The 20147-nt window shown below is 40.0% G+C and overlaps 1 protein-coding gene across 1 annotated transcript in view; it reads left to right on the top strand.

The window, feature by feature from the left end:
• The window catches only part of TGDS (TDP-glucose 4,6-dehydratase), a 465953-nt gene that overhangs the window by 348505 nt on the left and 97301 nt on the right, over positions 1-20147 (top strand). Inside the window, exon 7 of the mRNA XM_053707844.1 lies at positions 12580-12745. Coding sequence (XP_053563819.1) covers positions 12580-12745 — 166 coding nt within the window. The remainder of the gene's footprint in view (positions 1-12579; positions 12746-20147) is intronic.

Genomic DNA, 20147 nt, shown 5'->3' on the forward strand with positions numbered 1-20147 from the left:
TTTCTCATCATTTTTTGGCATTCTTTTAGAATACCGAGAATTTTACAATTTCTTCAGGATGGTTTAGATAAGGGTTTGTCCGCAAGTTCCTTGAAAGGTCAAATCTCTGCTCTTTCTGTTCTTTTTCATAGAAAGATTGCTATTCTTCCTGATATTCATTGTTTTGTACAAGCTTTGGTTTGTATAAAACCTGTCATTAAGTCAATTTCTCCTCTTTGGAGTTTGAATTTGGTTCTGGGGGCTCTTCAAGCTCCTCCGTTTGAACCTATGCATTCATTGGACATTAAATTACTTTCTTGGAAAGTTTTGTTCCTTTTGGCAATCTCTTCTGCCAGAAGAGTTTCTGAATTATCTGCTCTTTCTTGTGAGTCTCCTTTTCTGATTTTTCATCAGGATAAGGCGGTGTTGCGAACTTCTTTTGTTTTTTTACCTAAAGTTGTGAATTCCAACAACATTAGTAGAGAAATTGTGGTTCCTTCATTATGTCCTAATCCTAAGAATTCTAAGGAGAAATCGTTGCATTCTTTGGATGTTGTTAGAGCTTTGAAATATTATGTTGAAGCTACTAAGTCTTTTCGTAAGACTTCTAGTTTATTTGTTATCTTTTCCGGTTCTAGAAAAGGCCAGAAAGCTTCTGCCATTTCTTTGGCATCTTGGTTGAAATCTTTATTTCATCATGCTTATGTCGAGTCGGGTAAAACTCCGCCTCTAAGGATTACAGTTCATTCTTCTAGTTCAGTTTCTACTTCCTGGGTGTTTAGGAATGAAGCTTCGATTGATCAGATTTGCAAAGCAGCAACTTGGTCCTCCTTGCATACTTTTACAAAATTCTACCATTTTGATGTATTCTCTTCTTCTGAAGCAGTTTTTGGTAGAAAAGTACTTCTGGCAGTGGTTTCAGTTTGAATCTTCTGCTTATGTTTTTCATTAAACTTTATTTTGGGTGTGGATTATTTTCAGCAGGAATTGGCTGTCTTTATTTTATCCCTCCCTCTCTAGTGACTCTTGTGTGGAAAGATCCACATCTTGGGTAGTCATTATCCCATACGTCACTAGCTCATGGACTCTTGCTAATTACATGAAAGAAAACATAATTTATGTAAGAACTTACCTGATAAATTAATTTCTTTCATATTAGCAAGAGTCCATGAGGCCCGCCCTTTTTTGTGGTGGTTATGATTTTTTTGTATAAAGCACAATTATTCCAATTCCTTATTTTTATATGCTTTCGCACTTTTTTCTTATCACCCCACTTCTTGGCTATTCGTTAAACTGAATTGTGGGTGTGGTGAGGGGTGTATTTATAGGCATTTTAAGGTTTGGGAAACTTTGCCCCTCCTGGTAGGAATGTATATCCCATACGTCACTAGCTCATGGACTCTTGCTAATATGAAAGAAATGAATTTATCAGGTAAGTTCTTACATAAATTATGTTTTTTTTTTTTTCATTTTTAGATTATTAAGGTGTTTCTTAATGACATTGATGGGTACAGGTCTAAAATTGAACTTCTCTATTATATATATTGGGTCTTTGCAGATTTAGTGGGGCCTGATCCACATTTGTAGTTTCAGGATGTGTGTCATTTATTAGTTTATCAATCAGGGTGGTGGAGCATCTGACAAAATAATTGTTAAAGGCATTTTCTACTTCTAAGGGAAGTTGCAGGGTTTGACTTTGACAGTGGAGAGTTGGGAGTGGATTGGGGGAGTGTGTAAGTTATTTATGACTCTCCAAAACTTTCTAGGGTTTCATATGTTATTGTTTAGATTTTCACAGAAATATTGGGCCTTGGCCAATTTTGTTTGTTTAGTGCATATTTCTCCAACATTGGTGTGTCCGGTCCACGGCATCATCCATAACTTGTGGGAATATTCTTCTCCCCAACAGGAAATGGCAAAGAGCACAGCAAAAGCTGTCCACATAGTCCCTCCTAGGCTCCGCCCACCCCAGTCATTCTCTTTGCCGTTGCACAGGCAACATCTCCACGGAGATCGTGAAGAGTATGTGGTGTTTAGTTGTATTTTTTTATTCTACTATCAAGAGTTTGTTATTTTAAAATAGTGTTGGTATGTACTATTTACTCTGAAACAGAAAAAGATGAAGAGTTCTGTTTGTGAGAGGAATATGATTTTAGCAGCAGTAACTAAAATCGTTTGCTGTTTCCACATAGGACTGTTGAGATGAAGTAACTTCAGTTGGGGGAAACAGTTAGCAGACTTTTCTGCTTAAGGTATGACTAGCCATATTTCTAACAAGACTGTGTAATGCTGGAAGGCTGTCATTTCCCCTCATGGGGACCGGTAAGCCATTTTCTTAGTCTCAAACAGAATAAAGGGCTTAATATGGGCTATAAAACTGGTAGACACTTTTATGGGCAAGATTGATTGCTTTATTTGGGCATTTTATACAGCTTGATGTTGAAATTCACACTTATAAACTTTGGGGAACGTTTTTTAACGTCAGGCACTGGTTTAGACACCTTTCCAGTCAGGAAGGGCCTTCCCTGTAGTAGGCTGAGCCTCATTTTCGCGCCATTACTGCGCAGTTACTTTTGAGAGCAGGACATGCAGCTGCATGTGTGTGGGTCTGAAAGTAGTTGAAAAGGTTCCTAGAAGGCTTCATTTGGTATCGTATTCCCCCCTGGGTTTGGTAAAGTCGCAGCAAAGGCTGTAGCGGGGACTGTAGAGGGGTTAAAACTGAAACCGGCTCCGGTTTCTTCATTTTAAGGGTTAAAGGTCTGAAATTTGGGGTGCAATGCTTTGAATGCTTTAAGACACTGTGGTGAAAATTTGGTTAAATTTGAACAATTCCTTCATAGTTTTTCACATATTCAGTAATAAAGTGTAACAGTAACGGTTTTGTTTTAAAACGGTTTTTGTATTTTATTGACAAGTTTAAGCCTGTTTAACATGTCTGTACCTTCAGATAAACTATGTTCTGTATGTATGGAAGCCAATGTTTCTCCCCCTTCAAGATTGTGTGATAATTGTGCCATAGCGTCCAAACAAAGTAAGGACAGTACTGCCACAGATAGTAAAGTTGCCCAAGATGATTCATCAGATGAAGGGAGTAGACATAGTTCTACATCATCTCCTTCTGTGTCTACACCAGTTTTGCCCACGCAGGAGACCCCTAGTACTTCTAGCGCGCCAATGCTTGTTACTATGCAACAATTGACGGCAGTAATGGATAACTCCATAGCAAATATTTTATCCAAAATGCCTGCGTTTCAGAGAAAGCGCGATTGCTCTGTTTTAAACACTGTAGAGCAGGAGGGCGCTGATGATAATTGCTCTGTCATACCTTCACACCAATCTGAAGGGGCTATGAGGGAGGTTTTGTCAGATGGGGAAATTTCAGATTCAGGTAGAATTTCTCAACAGGCAGAACCTGATGTTGTGACATTTAAATTTAAATTAGAGCATCTCCACGCACTGCTTAAGGAGGTGTTATCTACTCTGGATGATTGTGACAACCTGGTCATTCCAGAAAAATTGTGCAAGATGGACAAGTTCCTAGAGGTTCCGGTGCACCCCAACACTTTTCCTATACCCAAGCGGGTGGCGGACATAGTGAATAAGGAGTGGGAGAAGCCCGGCATACCTTTTGTTCCCCCTCCTATATTTAAGAAATTATTTCCTATGGTCGACCCCAGAAAGGACTTATGGCAGACAGTCCCTAAGGTCGAGGGGGCAGTTTCTACACTAGCCAAGCGCACTACTATTCCTATCGAGGATAATTGTGCTTTCAAAGATCCTATGGATAAAAAATTGGAGGGTTTGCTTAAAAAGATTTTTGTACAGCAAGGTTACCTCCTGCAACCTATTTCGTGCTTTATTCCTGTCACTACAGCAGCATGGTTCTGGTTCGAGGAACTAGAAAAGTCGCTCAGTAGAGAGACTCCGTATGAGGAGGTTATGAACAGAGTTCACGCACTTAAGTTAGCTAATTCCTTTATTTTAGATGCCGCTTTGCAGTTAGCTAGATTAGCGGCGAAAAATTCTGGGTTTGCAATTGTGGCGCGCAGAGCGCTCTGGCTAAAGTCTTGGTCAGCGGATGTATCTTCCAAGACAAAATTGCTTAATATCCCCTTCAAGGGTAAAACTCTTTTTGGGCCAGAATTGAAAGAGATTATCTCAGACAAAGCCAAGAATAAGTCTAATTTTCGTTCCTTTCGCAATTTCAGGAACGGACCGGCCTCCAACTCTGCAGCCTCTAGACAAGAGGGTAATGCTTCGCAAACCAAACCAGCTTGGAAACCGATGCAAGGCTGGAACAAGGGTAGGAAGGCAGTCTTTCCCCTGTGTGTTTGGGTGACAATTGTTTCTGTGCTTGTATCAGTTTTAAATGATTTAATAAACTTCATTAATTTTTAACTAAGTTGTGCTGCCTGCATACAACTCCACTAACTTCTTTTGGAATCTCTCATGGAACAAGGGTAAGCAGGCCAAGAAGCCTGCTGCTGCTAACAAAACAGCATGAAGGGGTAGCCCCCGATCCGGGACCGGATCTAGTAGGGGGCAGACTCTCTCTCTTCGCTCAGGCTTGGGCAAGAGATGTTCAGGATCCCTGGGCACTAGAAATAGTTTCTCAGGGTTATCTTCTGGAATTCAAGGAACTACCCCCAAGGGGAAGGTTCCACATGTCTCACTTATCTTCAAACCAAATAAAGAGACAGGCATTCTTACATTGTGTAGAAGACCTGTTAAAAATGGGAGTGATACACCCAGTTCCAACCGTGGAACAAGGAATGGGGTTTTACTCAAATCTGTTTGTAGTTCCCAAAAAAGAGGGAACTTTCAGACCAATTCTGGATTTAAAGATCCTAAAAAATTTCTAAGAGTGCCATCGTTCAAAATGGAAACCATTCGAACGATTTTACCTACAATCCAGGAGCGTCAATTTATGACTACCGTGGATCTAAAGGATGCGTATCTACATATTCCTATCCACAAAGATCATCATCAGTTCCTAAGGTTCGCCTTTCTGGACAAACATTACCAGTTTGTGGCTCTCCCATTCGGGCTAGCCACTGCTCCAAGGATTTTCACAAAGGTACTCGGGTCCCTTCTAGCGGTTCTAAGACCAAGGGGCATTGCAGTGGCACCTTACTTGGACGACATTCTGATACAAGCGTCGTCTCTTTCAAAGGCAAAGGCTCACACAGACATCGTTCTGGCCTTTCTCAGATCTCACGGATGGAAAGTGAACATAGACAAAAGTTCCCTGTCTCCGTCGACAAGAGTTCCTTTCTTGGGGACAATAATAGATTCTTTAGAAATGAAGATTTTCCTGACAGATGTCAGAAAGTCAAAACTTCTAAACGCTTGTCAAGTTCTTCATTCTGTTCCACGTCCTTCCATAGCTCAGTGCATGGAAGTAGTAGGGTTGATGGTTGCAGCAATGGACATAGTTCCTTTTGCGCGAATTCATCTAAGACCATTACAACTGTGCATGCTGAAACAGTGGAATGGGGACTATACAGACTTGTCTCCAGTGATTCAAGTAGATCAGAAGACCAGAGACTCACTCCGTTGGTGGCTAACCCAGGACCAACTGTCCCAGGGAATGAGTTTCCGCAGACCAGAGTGGGTCATCGTCACGACCGACGCCAGTCTAGTGGGCTGGGGCACGGTCTGGGACTCCCTGAAAGCTCAGGGGTTATGGTCTCGGGAAGAGTCTCTTCTCCCGATAAACATTCTGGAACTGAGAGCGATATTCAATACTCTCAGGGCTTGGCCTCAACTAGCAAAGGCCAGATTCATAAGATTCCAATCAGACAACATGACGACTGTTGCTTACATCAACCATCAGGGGGGAACAAGGAGTTCCCTAGCGATGAGAGAAGTGACTAAAATCATAAAATGGGCGGAGGATCACTCCTGCCACCTATCTGCGATCCACATCCCAGGAGTGGAAAACTGGGAGGTGGATTATCTGAGTCGTCAGACATTCCATCCGGGGGAGTGGGAACTCCACCCGGAGATCTTTGCCCAGTTGACTCAATTATGGGGCATTCCAGACATGGATCTGATGGCGTCTCGTCAGAACTTCAAGGTTCCTTGCTACGGGTCCAGATCCAGGGATCCCAAGGCGACTCTAGTGGATGCATTAGTAGCGCCTTGGACCTTCAACCTAGCTTATGTGTTTCCTCTCATTCCCAGGCTGGTAGCCAGGATCAAGCAGGAGAGGGCCTCTGTGATCTTGATAGCTCCTGCGTGGCCACGCAGGACTTGGTATGCAGACCTGGTGAATATGTCATCGGCTCCACCATGGAAGCTACGTTTAAGACAGGATCTTCTAGTACAAGGTCCATTCGAACATACAAATCTAGTTTCCCTTCAGCTAACGGCTTGGAAATTGAACGCTTGATTTTATCTAAGCGTGGGTTTTCGGATTCTGTAATAGATACTCTGATACAAGCCATTAAACCTGTAACTAGGAAGATTTACCATAAAATATGGAAAAGATATATCTGTTGGTGTGAATCCAAGGGATTCTCATGGAGTAAGATCAAAATTCCTAGGATCCTTTCCTTTCTCCAAGACGGTTTGGATAAGGGATTATCAGCGAGTTCTCTAAAGGGACAGATTTCTGCTTTATCTGTCTTATTACACAAACGACTGGCAGCTGTGCCTGATTTTCAAGCTTTTGTTCAGGCTTTGGTCAGGATCAAGCCTGTTTACAGACCTTTGACTCCTCCCTGGAGTCTGAATTTAGTTCTTTCAGTTCTTCAAGGGGTTCCGTTTGAACCTCTACATTCCATAGATATCAAGATGTTATCTTGGAAAGTTCTGTTTTTGGTTGCTTTTTCTTCTGCTAGAAGAGTTTCTGAGTTATCTGCTTTGCAGTGTAATCCGCCCTATCTGGTGTTCCATTCAGATAAGGTTGTTTTGCGTACTAAACCTGGTTTCCTTCCAAAGGTTGTTTCCAACAAGAATATTAAGCAGGAAATAGTTGTACCTTCTTTATGTCCGAATCCAGTTTCAAAGAAGGAACGTTTGTTACACAATTTAGATGTAGTTCGTGCTTTAAAGTTCTATTTAGAAGCAACAAAGGATTTCAGACAAACGTCTTTTCTGTTTGTCGTTTATTCTGGCAAGAGGAGAGGTCAAAAAGCTACTGCTACCTCTCTTTCCTTTTGGCTGAAAAGCATCATCCGATTGGCTTACGAGACTGCCGGACGGCAGCCTCCTGAACGCATCACAGCTCACTCTACGAGGGCTGTGGCTTCTACATGGGCCTTCAAGAACGAGGCTTCTGTTGATCAGATATGTAAGGCAGCGACTTGGTCTTCCCTGCACACTTTTCCAAATTCTACAAATTTGATACTTTTGCTTCTTCGGAGGCTATTTTTTGGGAGAAAGGTTTTGCAAGCCGTGGTGCCTTCCGTTTAGGCAACCTGATTGGCTCCCTCCCTTCATCCGTGTCCTAAAGCTTTGGTATTGGTTCCCACAAGTTATGGATGACGCCGTGGACCGGACACACCAATGTTGGAGAAAACAGAATTTATGCTTACCTGATAAATTACTTTCTCCAACGGTGTGTCCGGTCCACGGCCCGCCCTGGTTTTTTAATCAGGTTTGATGAATTGCTTTCTTTAACTACAGTCACCACGGCACCCTATAGTTTCTCCTGTTTTTTTCTCCTGTCCGTCGGTCGAATGACTGGGGTGGGCGAGCCTAGGAGGGACTATGTGGACAGCTTTTGCTGTGCTCTTTGCCATTTCCTGTTGGGGAGGAGAATATTCCCACAAGTTATGGATGACGCCGTGGACCGGACACACCGTTGGAGAAAGTAATTTATCAGGTAAGCATAAATTCTGTTATTTCGCCATTTTCTTTATACACAGTGATCGTTCCTAGAGCCAGTATGCTTATACTTTAACCACACAGAGATATATATATATATATTTATATATATTTATTTACAGCTCTGTAAACATTAGGAGACCAATGCAAAATTATCAGTTTCTCTGGTTTTACCATTTGTAGATATGTATTTGAGTAAAATTTAATTTTTTAAGATTATTTCATAGTGGCTCCAATGTAGTGGGTTGTAAAGATTCTAGGTCATATAGTAGAGCACTAAAAAGACTTGTAGTTGTGTCATGTAACATTTAAAGAAATGCAGTAAACCAGATCTATAAAACCAATGCCTTAGGTGTTCTGCTAAATAGACTGGACGATGTATTAGTACTACGCATATGCCAAAATAACATTGAAAGCCATATGACAAAGACAGTTATCAGAAATTGTATGTATACAAGAAGTTGCAATTTTCAATATAAACACTATCCTCACACAAATAGCTGCAATGTGTTTACCTTGTCATATACGGCCTAATGAGCGCTTCTCTTTTGTTTTTGGTCTCCCATTAGTAACATAGCAATAACTGTGTACCCGGAAATTTCTACTGCAAAAAAACACTCTGCAAACATTCACGTGTGGTTGCCTTGGACACCAAAAAATAAACAGCAACATTAAAATTAAAGAAATATTTACAGAAAAAAATAAAATGCCTAATGGGAGTAGAGTCTTGTCCCTAATATATTACTATCCATCAGCTTGAGTGAAAATATGTGCAGAGGCGTGCAATATATTGTTTGCTGCTTTAGCACATTCTGGTATTAAAGGGACAGTCAAGTCCAAAAAAAACTTTCATGTTTCAAATAGGGCATGTAATTTTAAACAACTTTCCAATTTACTTTTATCACCAATTTTGCTTTGTTCTTTTGGTATTTATTCTTATTTAAAAAGCTAAACCTAGGAGGTTCATATGCTAATTTCTTAGACCTTGAAGGCCGCCTCTAATCTAAATGCATTTTGATAGTTTTTCACCACAAGAGGGCATTAGTTCACGTGTTTCATATAGATAACATTGAGCTCATGCACGTGACTTTACCATGGAAACAGCTCTGATTGGCTAAAATGCAAGTCTGTCAAAAGAACTGAAATAAGGGGGCAGTCTGCTGAGGCTTAGATACAAGGTAATTACAGAGGTAAAACGTGTATAATTAAAACTGTTGGTTATGCAAAACTGGGGAATTGGTAATTAAGGGATTATCTATCTTTTAAAATAACAAAAATTCTGATGTTGACTGTCCCTTTTAAGAAGAAAAGACATCTTGCACATGCTAATTGCAGAGAGAAGTAACAGAGGGGTATTGGAGGTTAATAGAGTACTCCATGGCAATGGCCACATACATTGTTTTCTTGCTGAACTAAATGGTATTTTAAAAGTTAATCTTCAATGTTTAAGGCCTCAATCAGCAACAGTTAATGTAATGGGCACTTTGCTTGCATTAGAATTGCAAAACATTGTCATAAGTGCTGAAGTATGGGAACAATCCAGGGGCGCAATCAAATATACGGCGCAGGTTTTGACGCAAGCATGGAAACCTTCTTCGCCCGTAATTTCACCTCGCACATCGGGGTATTACATATAGGGTTCCGGCATTTCCTAAGTGCCGTAAGTCGGATAAACTAGCGATGTCCAGAAATGAGCATAAGTACAAATTTCTGGAGTCGCCAGTGACTTACGCACTTTAGAAACTGCCGGCGCCTAAGAAAAGTAAAGAAAATTTTAAATCTTCCGTAACTGCCTAACACGCCTCCCAAAAATAAGCCCGACACGTATACCCCTATATCCGCAATCCCCCCTCTCAATACTTATAATAAATGTATTAACCCTCAAACCGCCATAGCCCACAACGCTATAAACCTATTCTATTATTAACCCCTAAACCGCCATAGCCGACAACGCAATAAACCTATTCTAGTATTAACCCCTAAACCGCCATAGCCCACATAGCCTATTAAATGTATTAACCCCTATAATGCCCCCCTACACCGCCGCCACTATAATAAAGTTATTAACCCCTAACCCTAACAACCCCATAACTTAAATATTATTTAAATAAATCTAAATATATTTACTATTTAAAACTAAATACATAGCTACCTAGTTAAAATAAGTACAAATTTACCTGTAAAATAAATTCTAACCTAAGTTACAATTACACCTAACACTACACTATCATTAAATAAATTTAATTAATTAACTACAATTAGCTAAAATTAAATACAATTAAATTAAATAAAGTACCAAAAAAAAACACTAAATTACAGAAAATAATTTTTTTTTACCAGAAGTTTAAACTAATTACACCTAACCTAAGCCCCCTAATAAAATAAAAAAGCCCCCCAAAATAATAAAATTCCCTACCCTATACTAAATTACAAATAGCCCTTAAAAGGGCTTTTTGCGGGGCATTGCCCCAAAGTCATCAGCTCTTTAACCTGTAAAAAAAGAAATACAACCCCCCCGAACATTAAAACCCACCACCCACACACCCAACCCTACTCTAAAACCTACCCAATCCCCCCTTAATAAAACCTAACACTAACCCCTTGAAGATCACCCTACATTGAGCCATCTTCACCCAGCCGGGCCGAAGTCCTCCAAGAAGCCGGGCACAAGTGGTCCTCCATACGGCAGAAGAGGTCCTCCAGACGGCAGAAGTCTTCATCCAAGCGGCATCTTCTATCTTCATCCTTCCGGAGCGGGTCCATCTTGAAGACATCCGACGCGGAGCATCCTCTTCTTCCGACGGCCGACGACTGAATGAAGGTTCCTTTAAGTGACGTCATCCAAGATGGCGTCCCTTGAATTGCGATTGGCTGATAGAATCCTATCAGCCAATCGGAATTAAGGTAGGAAAAATCCTATTGACTGATCCAATAAGCCAATCGTATTGACCTCGCATTCTATTGGCTGATTGGAACAGCCAATAGAATGCAAGCTCAATCCGATTGGCTGATTGGATCAGCCAATCGGATTGAACTTCAATCCGATTGGCTAATTGCATCAGCCAATAGGATTTTTCCTACCTTAATTCCGATTGGCTGATAGGATTCTATCAGCCAATCGCAATTCAAGGGACGCTATCTTGGATGACATCACTTAAAGGAACCTTCATTCAGTCGTCGGCCGTCGGAAGAATAGGATGCTCCGCATCGGATGTCTTCAAGATGGACCCGCTCCGGAAGGATGAAGATAGAAGATGCCGCTTGGATGAAGACTTCTGCCGTCTGGAGGACCTCTTCTGCCCCGATCGGATGAAGACTTCTGCCGTATGGAGGACCACTTGTGTCCGGCTTCTTGGAGGACTTCGGCCCAGGATGGGTGAAGTCGGCTCAAGGTAGGGTGATCTTCAAGGGGTTAGTGTTAGGTTTTATTAAGGGGGGATTGGGTGGGATTTAGAGTAGGGTTGGGTGTGTGGGTGGTGGGTTTTAATGTTGGGGAGGTTGTATTTCTTTTTTCACAGGTAAAAGAGCTGATTACTTTGGGGCAATGCCCCGCAAAAAGCCATTTTAAGGGCTATTTGTAATTTAGTATAGGGTAGGGAATTTTATTATTTTGGGGGACTTTTTTATTTTTTTAGGGGGCTTAGATTAGGTGTAATTAGTTTAAACTTCTTGTAATTTTTTTTTATTTTCTGCAATTTAGTGGGGGGGGGGTTGGTACTTTAGTTTATTTAATTTAATTGTATTTAATTTTAGGTAATTGTAGTTAATTAATTTAATTTATTTAATGATAGTGTGGTGTTAGGTGTAATTGTAACGTAGGTTAGGATTTATTTTACAGGTAAATTTGTACTTATTTTAACTAGGTAGTTATTAAATAGTTAATATATATTTAATAACTATTGTACCTAGTTAAAATAAATACAAACTTCCCTGTAAAATAAAAATAAATCCTAAAATAGCTACAATGTAATTATTAATTATATTGTAGCTATTTTAGGGTTTATTTTAGAGGTAAGTATTTAGTTTTAAATAGGAATAATTTAGTTAATAATAGTAAATATATTTAGATTTATTTAAATAATATTTAAGTTATGGGGGGTTAGGTTTAGGGGTTAATAACTTTATTATAGTGGCGGCGGTGTGGGGGGGCAGGATAGGGGTTAATACATTTAATAGGCTATGTGGGCTATGGCGGTTTAGGGGTTAATACTAGAATAGGTTTATGGCATTGTGGTCAATGGCGGTTTAGGGGTTAATACACTTTATTAGCTATTGCGGTGGGGGATTGCGGTTGACAGGTAGATAGACATTGCGCATGCGTTAGGTGTTTATTTTTGCAGGCATTTTAGGGAGTTACGGTGCTCCCATACTCAGCGCAAGGCTTGCTACGGCTGCATTTTATGGCGAGGTGAAAATGGAGTAAGATTTCTCCATTTTCGCCACGTAAGTCCTTGCGCTGGATATTGTATACCGATTTACGACGCGGTCCCATGTTAGCTTATGGGAGTAAAAATTGCGGGCGACAGGTAAAATATACATGCCGCATTTATATGCGGCGCTGTATATAGGATACTAAAAACATGCAAAAACCGGCGTCGCCGGCTTTTGCGGGCGACGCTCTATATGTAATGGAGGCCCAGGTGAGCAAGCTTGAGACTGGTATGAAGGAGGAATATTGTGCCAAGTACTTGTTTCTTTACTAATTAATATTCGCATGCATTCTTACCATTTACCTATATACATGTATTTTCCTGTTTGTTTCTAAAGCTGTATCCATGGAAGTGGAAGGCAGATGAGGCATTTTCTTTATGCTACAGATGTTGTGGAAGCTTTGCTAGCCATACTCAGGATGGGGGAAAATGGAGAGATATATAATATTGGAACACATTTTGAAATCTCCGTCTCACAACTTGCAAGGGAACTAATACAAATGGTAAGTTGAAGAAGGGGAGTATCTGACATCAGCCTAGGCTAGGTTAGCAGGATATATTGGGGGTAACAGATCCTCAGAGGAAGTCCTATGGTATGATAACTTCATGTCCCTATGCTATCCAAATGTTTTATTTAGTAATTTTATTACAAACCAATGAATCCTGGTTGTCCAGTGGGAAATCATCACCCAACCATGCATCACTGGCTTCTTCTTCTGTTTTTTAGAAATATTTTAGCTACAACTGTTGAAGGTGAGGGATCTGAGGGCAGCACAATTCCCAGTGCCTAGAGCAACACAAAAACATACACCCACTGAGATGCAGTCTCAGAAAGTTAAACTGATATAACATAAACTAAATGGAATACCTGTACATTAAAGAAATTTAAAATGTCAAATCCTGTTCCCACATTTAGCAGCTTTGTTGGGCTATTAAGTATTTCACTGCTTGTTTAAGATGTAAAGATCTCTAGGTGACATGCAAGTACAGCTGTCTCTAGCACATCCTCTAGTGGTGACATCCCCTGACACATCCCTGGAATTTCAGACATGTGCATGAGTATCTACAGGGGTATATATAAACATCTGAATTTAACATTGCAAGTGACAGCATTTCATCTTTTGTTTTTGCAAATTGCAAGTATATTGCATAAAATCTTATAATTGTGTTTGTAATGCACTACTATATATCTTAAATGCTGACTTTATGTCGCTTTCTGGTACATTCAGACTACATAGTTAATTCTCATACTATATACCAGCACAGATTATCTAACAGATGCTTACAGAATATTTCTGCATAGAATTTAGTTTATGCTCTCACATTGATCCTTAGGGTTAACTATTTAGTGTATGCTCTCACATTGATCATTAGGGTTAACTATTTAGTGTATGCTCTCACATTGATCCTTAGGGTTAACTTTTTGTTTTATTTAAATTATTATGCTAATTATTCCTATTCATAAAATTGAAAAGAGAAACTACCAAGAATAAAGTAATACACATAGAGAGAAGCGCACTCTCAGGAACAAACAACCGGCTCAATAACTTGTTAGCTTTTTCTATGGCAATTTACCACCTTGGCGCAGCTTCTTTTTAGCCCGGTAATGCTTTTCACTGAGTAGAATGTCAGTCTGATCCTGCCTATTAAGGTCAGTAAATCGCCAAATAACCAAACGATTCCTCTCTGAACAAGGAACATGGCAACCCCTGACGATTGTTTCCTCTTCATTGGGCCTCGTCAGTGAGGTGTATCCATATACCTCCAAGCTCACTGAGCAAGCAGTTCACGTCTGGTTGCCACTTGATCCCTTAGGGAGACTTAATACACACAGCGAGAAGCGTACTCTCAGGAAGAACAACTAGCTCAATATCTTGTTAGCTTGTTCTATGGCGATTTACCACCTTTTTTATGTGTATGATATTCCTAAGAAAGACAATTTGTTTTTGTTTTTTTCTATTTTTCAGCAAAACCATTATTTGTGTTTTGCAAAGCTGTTTAGCAAGGTTTCATGTTTAAATACTAGCCTAGTAATTCTGCTCTTTTTTGCAAGCCTCGGGGTATCTTATCCTCTTGCATTGGTTCTCTACTCTGATGCAAATATGCCCTTATATCGCGGGGGTAGGCATTTCGCTGTGTTAGTATTACACAGTTTGTCGATATTTTCTGGGGCTTTGTTGTTTTAACTCTTGTTTTGGTTTTTATTGCTAATACTGATTTCTTCCAGTTTCATGCTGCCCTGTTTTGTATAGGGCTTTAATCCCAGTAATGACAGCAGCACTGAATCAGCAATAATTCTCTTTACTTTATTGTGAGAAGGTAAAGAATAACAACAACGTTTTGGACTACATGTCCTTAGTCATGTCTAAATTATTATTGTGACATCCAGCTATATATACCCTTAAGCCTGCCCATTTACCTATTACATCATCAACCTTAATTACAATAAAGTAAAGAGAATTATTGCTGATTCAGTGCTGCTGTCATTACTGGGATTGTGTTGATTGAGCCCTGGTTCCACCTCTTCCTGCATTGCAGACCAAAATAAGTTTCCTTAGGTAGCCTAGCCAAATATGTTAGGATTGAGTCTATTCCACCAACATACAGCTAAGATGTATGTTCTATTTCACAGATTATTTAAGCATATTAATATACTACTGAAATATATACATATGTATTCAGCTCTTAAATTAGTTATGTTTATTACTTAAGGAAAGATTTTAGTCAGCTGGGGCGTATGTTGTCAGTGTAGGCAAAGTTTGGTTAACTTTCATTCATTTTAATTAATTCCTACCATCCTCACTAATATTAAAGAAATTACAAGTAATCAGATTTCTTTCTAATAACACGGTGAGTCCAGGGATCATCATAATTACTATTGGGAATATCACTCCTGACCAGCAGGAGGAGGCAAAGAGCACCACAGCAAAGCTGTTAAATACCACTCCCCTTACCCACAACCCCCAGTCATTCTCTTTGCTTGTATCAGTTACAAGGAAGGGGTAAAGTTTGGTGTCTGATTCTTCAATCAAGAGTTTGTTATTTTCAAGCAAGACAAGTTTGTTCTGTTTTTTTTCTGGGGTTTTGCCATATTCCACTTCAGTCTCTTCAGTAGAGCAGTGGTGGCTTTTAAGCTTTTGGGAATTGGAGGGGTATAATCCTTTCTGTGCCTCCCATGTTGTGAGCTGCCCTTTGGTAAAAAGACTTTGTATGTTTACTATGGCCTAGATTTGGAGTTTGGCGTTAGCCGTGAAAACCAGCGTTAGAGGCTCCTAACGCTGGTTTTAGGCTACCTCCGGTATTTGGAGTCACTCAAAATAGGGTCTAACGCTCACTTTTCAGCCGCGACTTTTCCATACCGCAGATCCCCTTACATCAATTGCGTATCCTATCTTTTCAATGGGATCTTTCTAACTCCGGTATTTAGAGTCGTGTCTGAAGTGAGCGTTAGACATCTAACGACAAAACTCCAGCCGCAGGAAAAAAGTCAGTAGTTAAGAGCTTTCTGGGCTAACGCCGGTTTATAAAGCTCTTAACTACTGTGCTCTAAAGTACACTAACACCCATAAACTACCTATGTACCCCTAAACCGAGGTCCCCCCACATCTCCGCCACTCGATTAAATTTTTTTAACCCCTAATCTGCCGAACGCCACCTACGTTATACTTATGTACCCCTAATCTGCTGCCCCTAACACCGCCGACCCCTATATTATATCTATTAACCCCTAATCTGCCCCCCACAACGTCGCCTCCACCTGCCTACACTTATTAACCCCTAATCTGCCGACCGGAGCTCACCGCTATTCTAATAAATGTATTAACCCCTAAAGCTAAGTCTAACCCTAACACTAACACCCCCCTAAGTTAAATATAATTTTAATCTAACGAAATTAATTAACTCTTATTAAATAAATTATTCTTATTTAAAGATAAATACTTACCTGTAAAATAAATCCTAATATAGCTACAATATAAATTATAATTACATTGTAGCTATTTTAGGATTAATATTTATTTGACAGGCAACTTTGTAATTATTTTAACCAGGTACAATAGCTATTAAATAGTTAAGAACTATTTAATAGCTACCTAGTTAAAATAATTACAAAATTACCTGTAAAATAAATCCTAACCTAAGTTACAATTAAACCTAACACTACACTATCATTAAATTAATTAAATAAAATACCTACAATTACCTACAATTAAACCTAACACTACACTATCAATAAATAAATTAAATACAATTCCTACAAATAACTACAATGAAATAAACTAACTAAAGTACAAAAAATAAAAAAGAACTAAGTTACAAAAAATAAAAAAATATTTACAAACATAAGAAAAATATTACAACAATTTTAAACTAATTACACCTACTCTAAGCCCCCTAATAAAATAACAAAGACCCCCAAAATAAAAAATGCCCTACCCTATTCTAAATTACTAAAGTTCAAAGCTCTTTTACCTTACCAGCCCTGAACAGGGCCCTTTGCGGGGCATGCCCCAAGAAGTTCAGCTCTTTTGCCTGTAAAAAAAAAAACATACAATACCCCCCCCCAACATTACAACCCACCACCCACATACCCCTAATCTAACCCAAACCCCCCTTAAATAAACCTAACACTAAGCCCCTGAAGATCTTCCTACCTTATCTTCACCATACCAGGTTCGCCGATCCGTCCTGAAGAGCTCCTCCGATGTCCTGATCCAAGCCCAAGCGGGGGGCTGAAGAGGTCCATGATCCGGCTGAAGTCTTCATCCAAGCGGGAGCTGAAGAGGTCCATGATCCGGATGAAGTCTTCATCCAAGCGGGAGCTGAAGAGGTCCATGATCCGGATGAAGTCTTCTATCAACGGCATCTTCAATCTTCTTTCTTCCGGATCCATCTTGCAGACCTCTGACGCGGAACATCCTCTTCTCCCGACGCCTACTAGCCGAATGACGGTTCCTTTAAGGGACGTCATCCAAGATGGCGTCCCTCGAATTCCGATTGGCTGATAGGATTCTATCAGCCAATCGGAATTAAGGTAGGAATATTCTGATTGGCTGATGGAATCAGCCAATCAGAATCAAGTTCAATCCGATTGGCTGATCCAATCAGCCAATCAGATTGGGCTCGCATTCTATTGGCTGATCGGAACAGCCAATAGAATGCGAGCTCAATCTGATTGGCTGATTGGATCAGCCAATCGGATTGAACTTGATTCTGATTGGCTGATTCCATCAGCCAATCAGAATATTCCTACCTTAATTCCGATTGGCTGATAGAATCCTATCAGCCAATCGGAATTTGAGGGACGCCATCTTGGATGACGTCCCTTAAAGGAACCGTCATTCGGCTAGTAGGCGTCGGGAGAAGAGGATGTTCCGCGTCGGAGGTCTGCAAGATGGATCCGGAAGAAAGAAGATTGAAGATGCCGTTGATAGAAGACTTCATCCGGATCATGGACCTCTTCAGCTCCCGCTTGGATGAAGACTTCATCCGGATCATGGACCTCTTCAGCTCCCGCTTGGATGAAGACTTCATCCGGATCATGGACCTCTTCAGCCCCCCGCTTGGGCTTGGATCAGGACGGATCGGTAAATCTGGTATGGTGAAGATAAGGTAGGAAGATCTTCAGGGGCTTAGTGTTAGGTTTATTTAAGGGGGGTTTGGGTTAGATTAGGGGTATGTGGGTGGTGGGTTGTAATGTTGGGGGGGGGTATTGTATTTTTGTTTGTTTTTTACAGGCAAAAGAGCTGAATTCTTTGGGGCATGCCCCGCAAAGGGCCCTGTTCAGGGCTGGTAAGGTAAAAGAGCTTTGAACTGTAGTAATTTATAATAGGGTAGGGCATTTTTTATTTTGGGGGTCTTTGTTATTTTATTAGGGGGCTTAGAGTAGGTGTAATTAGTTTAAAATTGTTGTAATATTTTTCTTATGTTTGTAAATATTTTTCAATTTTTTGTAACTTAGTTCTTTTTTATTTTTGTACTTTAGTTAGTTTATTTCATTGTAGTTATTTGTAGGAATTGTATTTAATTTATTTATTGATAGTGTAGTGTTAGGTTTAATTGTAGGTAATTGTAGGTATTGTATTTAATTAATTTAATGATAGTATAGTGTTAGGTTTAATTGTAACTTAGGTTAGGATTTATTTTACAGGTAATTTTGTAATTATTTTAACTAGGTAGCTATTAAATAGTTCTTAACTATTTAATAGCTATTGTACCTGGTTAAAATAATTACAAAGTTGCCTGTCAAATAAATATTAATCCTAAAATAGCTATAATATAATTATAATTTATATTGTAGCTATATTAGGATTTATTTTACAGGTAAGTATTTAGCTTTAAATAGGAATAATTTATTTAATAAGAGAGAATTAATTTCGTTAGATGTAAATTATATTTAACTTAGGGGGGTGTTAGTGTTAGGGTTAGACTTAGCTTTAGGGGTTAATACATTTATTAGAATAGCGGTGAGCTCCAGTCGGCAGATTAGGGGTTAATAATTGAAGTTAGGTGTCGGCGATGTTAGGGAGGGCAGATTAGGGGTTAATACTATTTATTATAGGGTTAGTGAGGCGGATTAGGGGTTAATAAGTGTAGGCAGGTGGAGGCGACGTTGTGGGGGGGGGCAGATTAGGGGTTAATAAATATAATATAGGGGTCGGCGATGTTAGGGCAGCAGATTAGGGGTACATAGGGATAATGTAAGTAGCGGCGGTTTACGGAGCGGCAGATTAGGGGTTAATAATAATATGCAGGGGTCAGCGATAGCGGGGGCGGCAGATTAGGGGTTAATAAGTGTAAGGTTAGGGGTTTTTAGACTCGGGGTACATGTTAGGGTGTTAGGTGCAGACGTAGGAAGTGTTTCCGCATAGCAAACAATGGGGCTGCGTTAGGAGCTGAACGCGGCTTTTTTTGCAGGTGTTAGTTTTTTTTTCAGCTCAAACAGCCCCATTGTTTCCTATGGGAGAATCGTGCACGAGCACGTTTTTGAGGCTGGCCGCTTGCGTAAGCAACTCTGGTATCGAGAGTTGAAGCTGCGTTAAAAATGCTCTACGCTCCTTTTTTTGGAGCCTAACGCCGCCTTTATGTGGACTCTCAATACCAGAGTTATTTTTATGGTGCGGCCAGAAAAAAGCCGGCGTTAGCTACGCGGGTCTTTACCGACAAAACTCCAAATCTAGGCCTTAGTCTTTTTCTTTATGTTTTCCACAGGTCCATGTTAGGAAGGAAGCCTTTCAAATTTAGTGAGCTGCCTTGCTGCCAGGCAGATTATCATGGAGGTAAGTGCTGTTTTTTATTTTTCTGAGGGTTCAGAAAATGTTGGCACTTATGGGGTTAATCTTTGGTAAGCCTGTTTGTGCAGGCTTTATATGTGGGCAGTTTTTTATGAGGATGACTTTTATTTCTCCTGTTAAGTGTGGTCAGTCCACGGGTCATCATTACTTCTGGGATATTATCTCCTCCCCTACAGGAAGTGCAAGAGGATTCACCCAGCAGAGCTGCTATATAGCTCCTCCCCTCTACGTCACCTCCAGTCATTCTCTTGCACCCAACGAATAGATAGGATGTGTGAGAGGACTGTGGTGATTTTAATTAGTTTATTACCTTCAATCAAAAGTTTGTTATTTTATAATAGCACCGGAGTGTGTTATTCATTCTCTGGTAGAATTTGAAGAAGAATCTACCTGAGTTTTTTCTATGATTTTAGCCGGAGTAGTTAAGATCATATTGCTGTTTCTCGGCCATCTGAGGAGAGGTAAACTTCAGATCAGGGGACAGCGGGCAGATTAATCTGCAAAGAGGTATGTAGCAGTTTATATATTTTCTGACATGGAATTGATGAGAAAATCCTGCCATACCGTTATAATGTAAACTCAGCCTTAAATACAGTAGATGTATCTGGTATCA

Source organism: Bombina bombina, chromosome 3 (assembly GCF_027579735.1).
Source record: "Bombina bombina isolate aBomBom1 chromosome 3, aBomBom1.pri, whole genome shotgun sequence".
Classification (NCBI taxonomy): domain Eukaryota; kingdom Metazoa; phylum Chordata; class Amphibia; order Anura; family Bombinatoridae; genus Bombina; species Bombina bombina.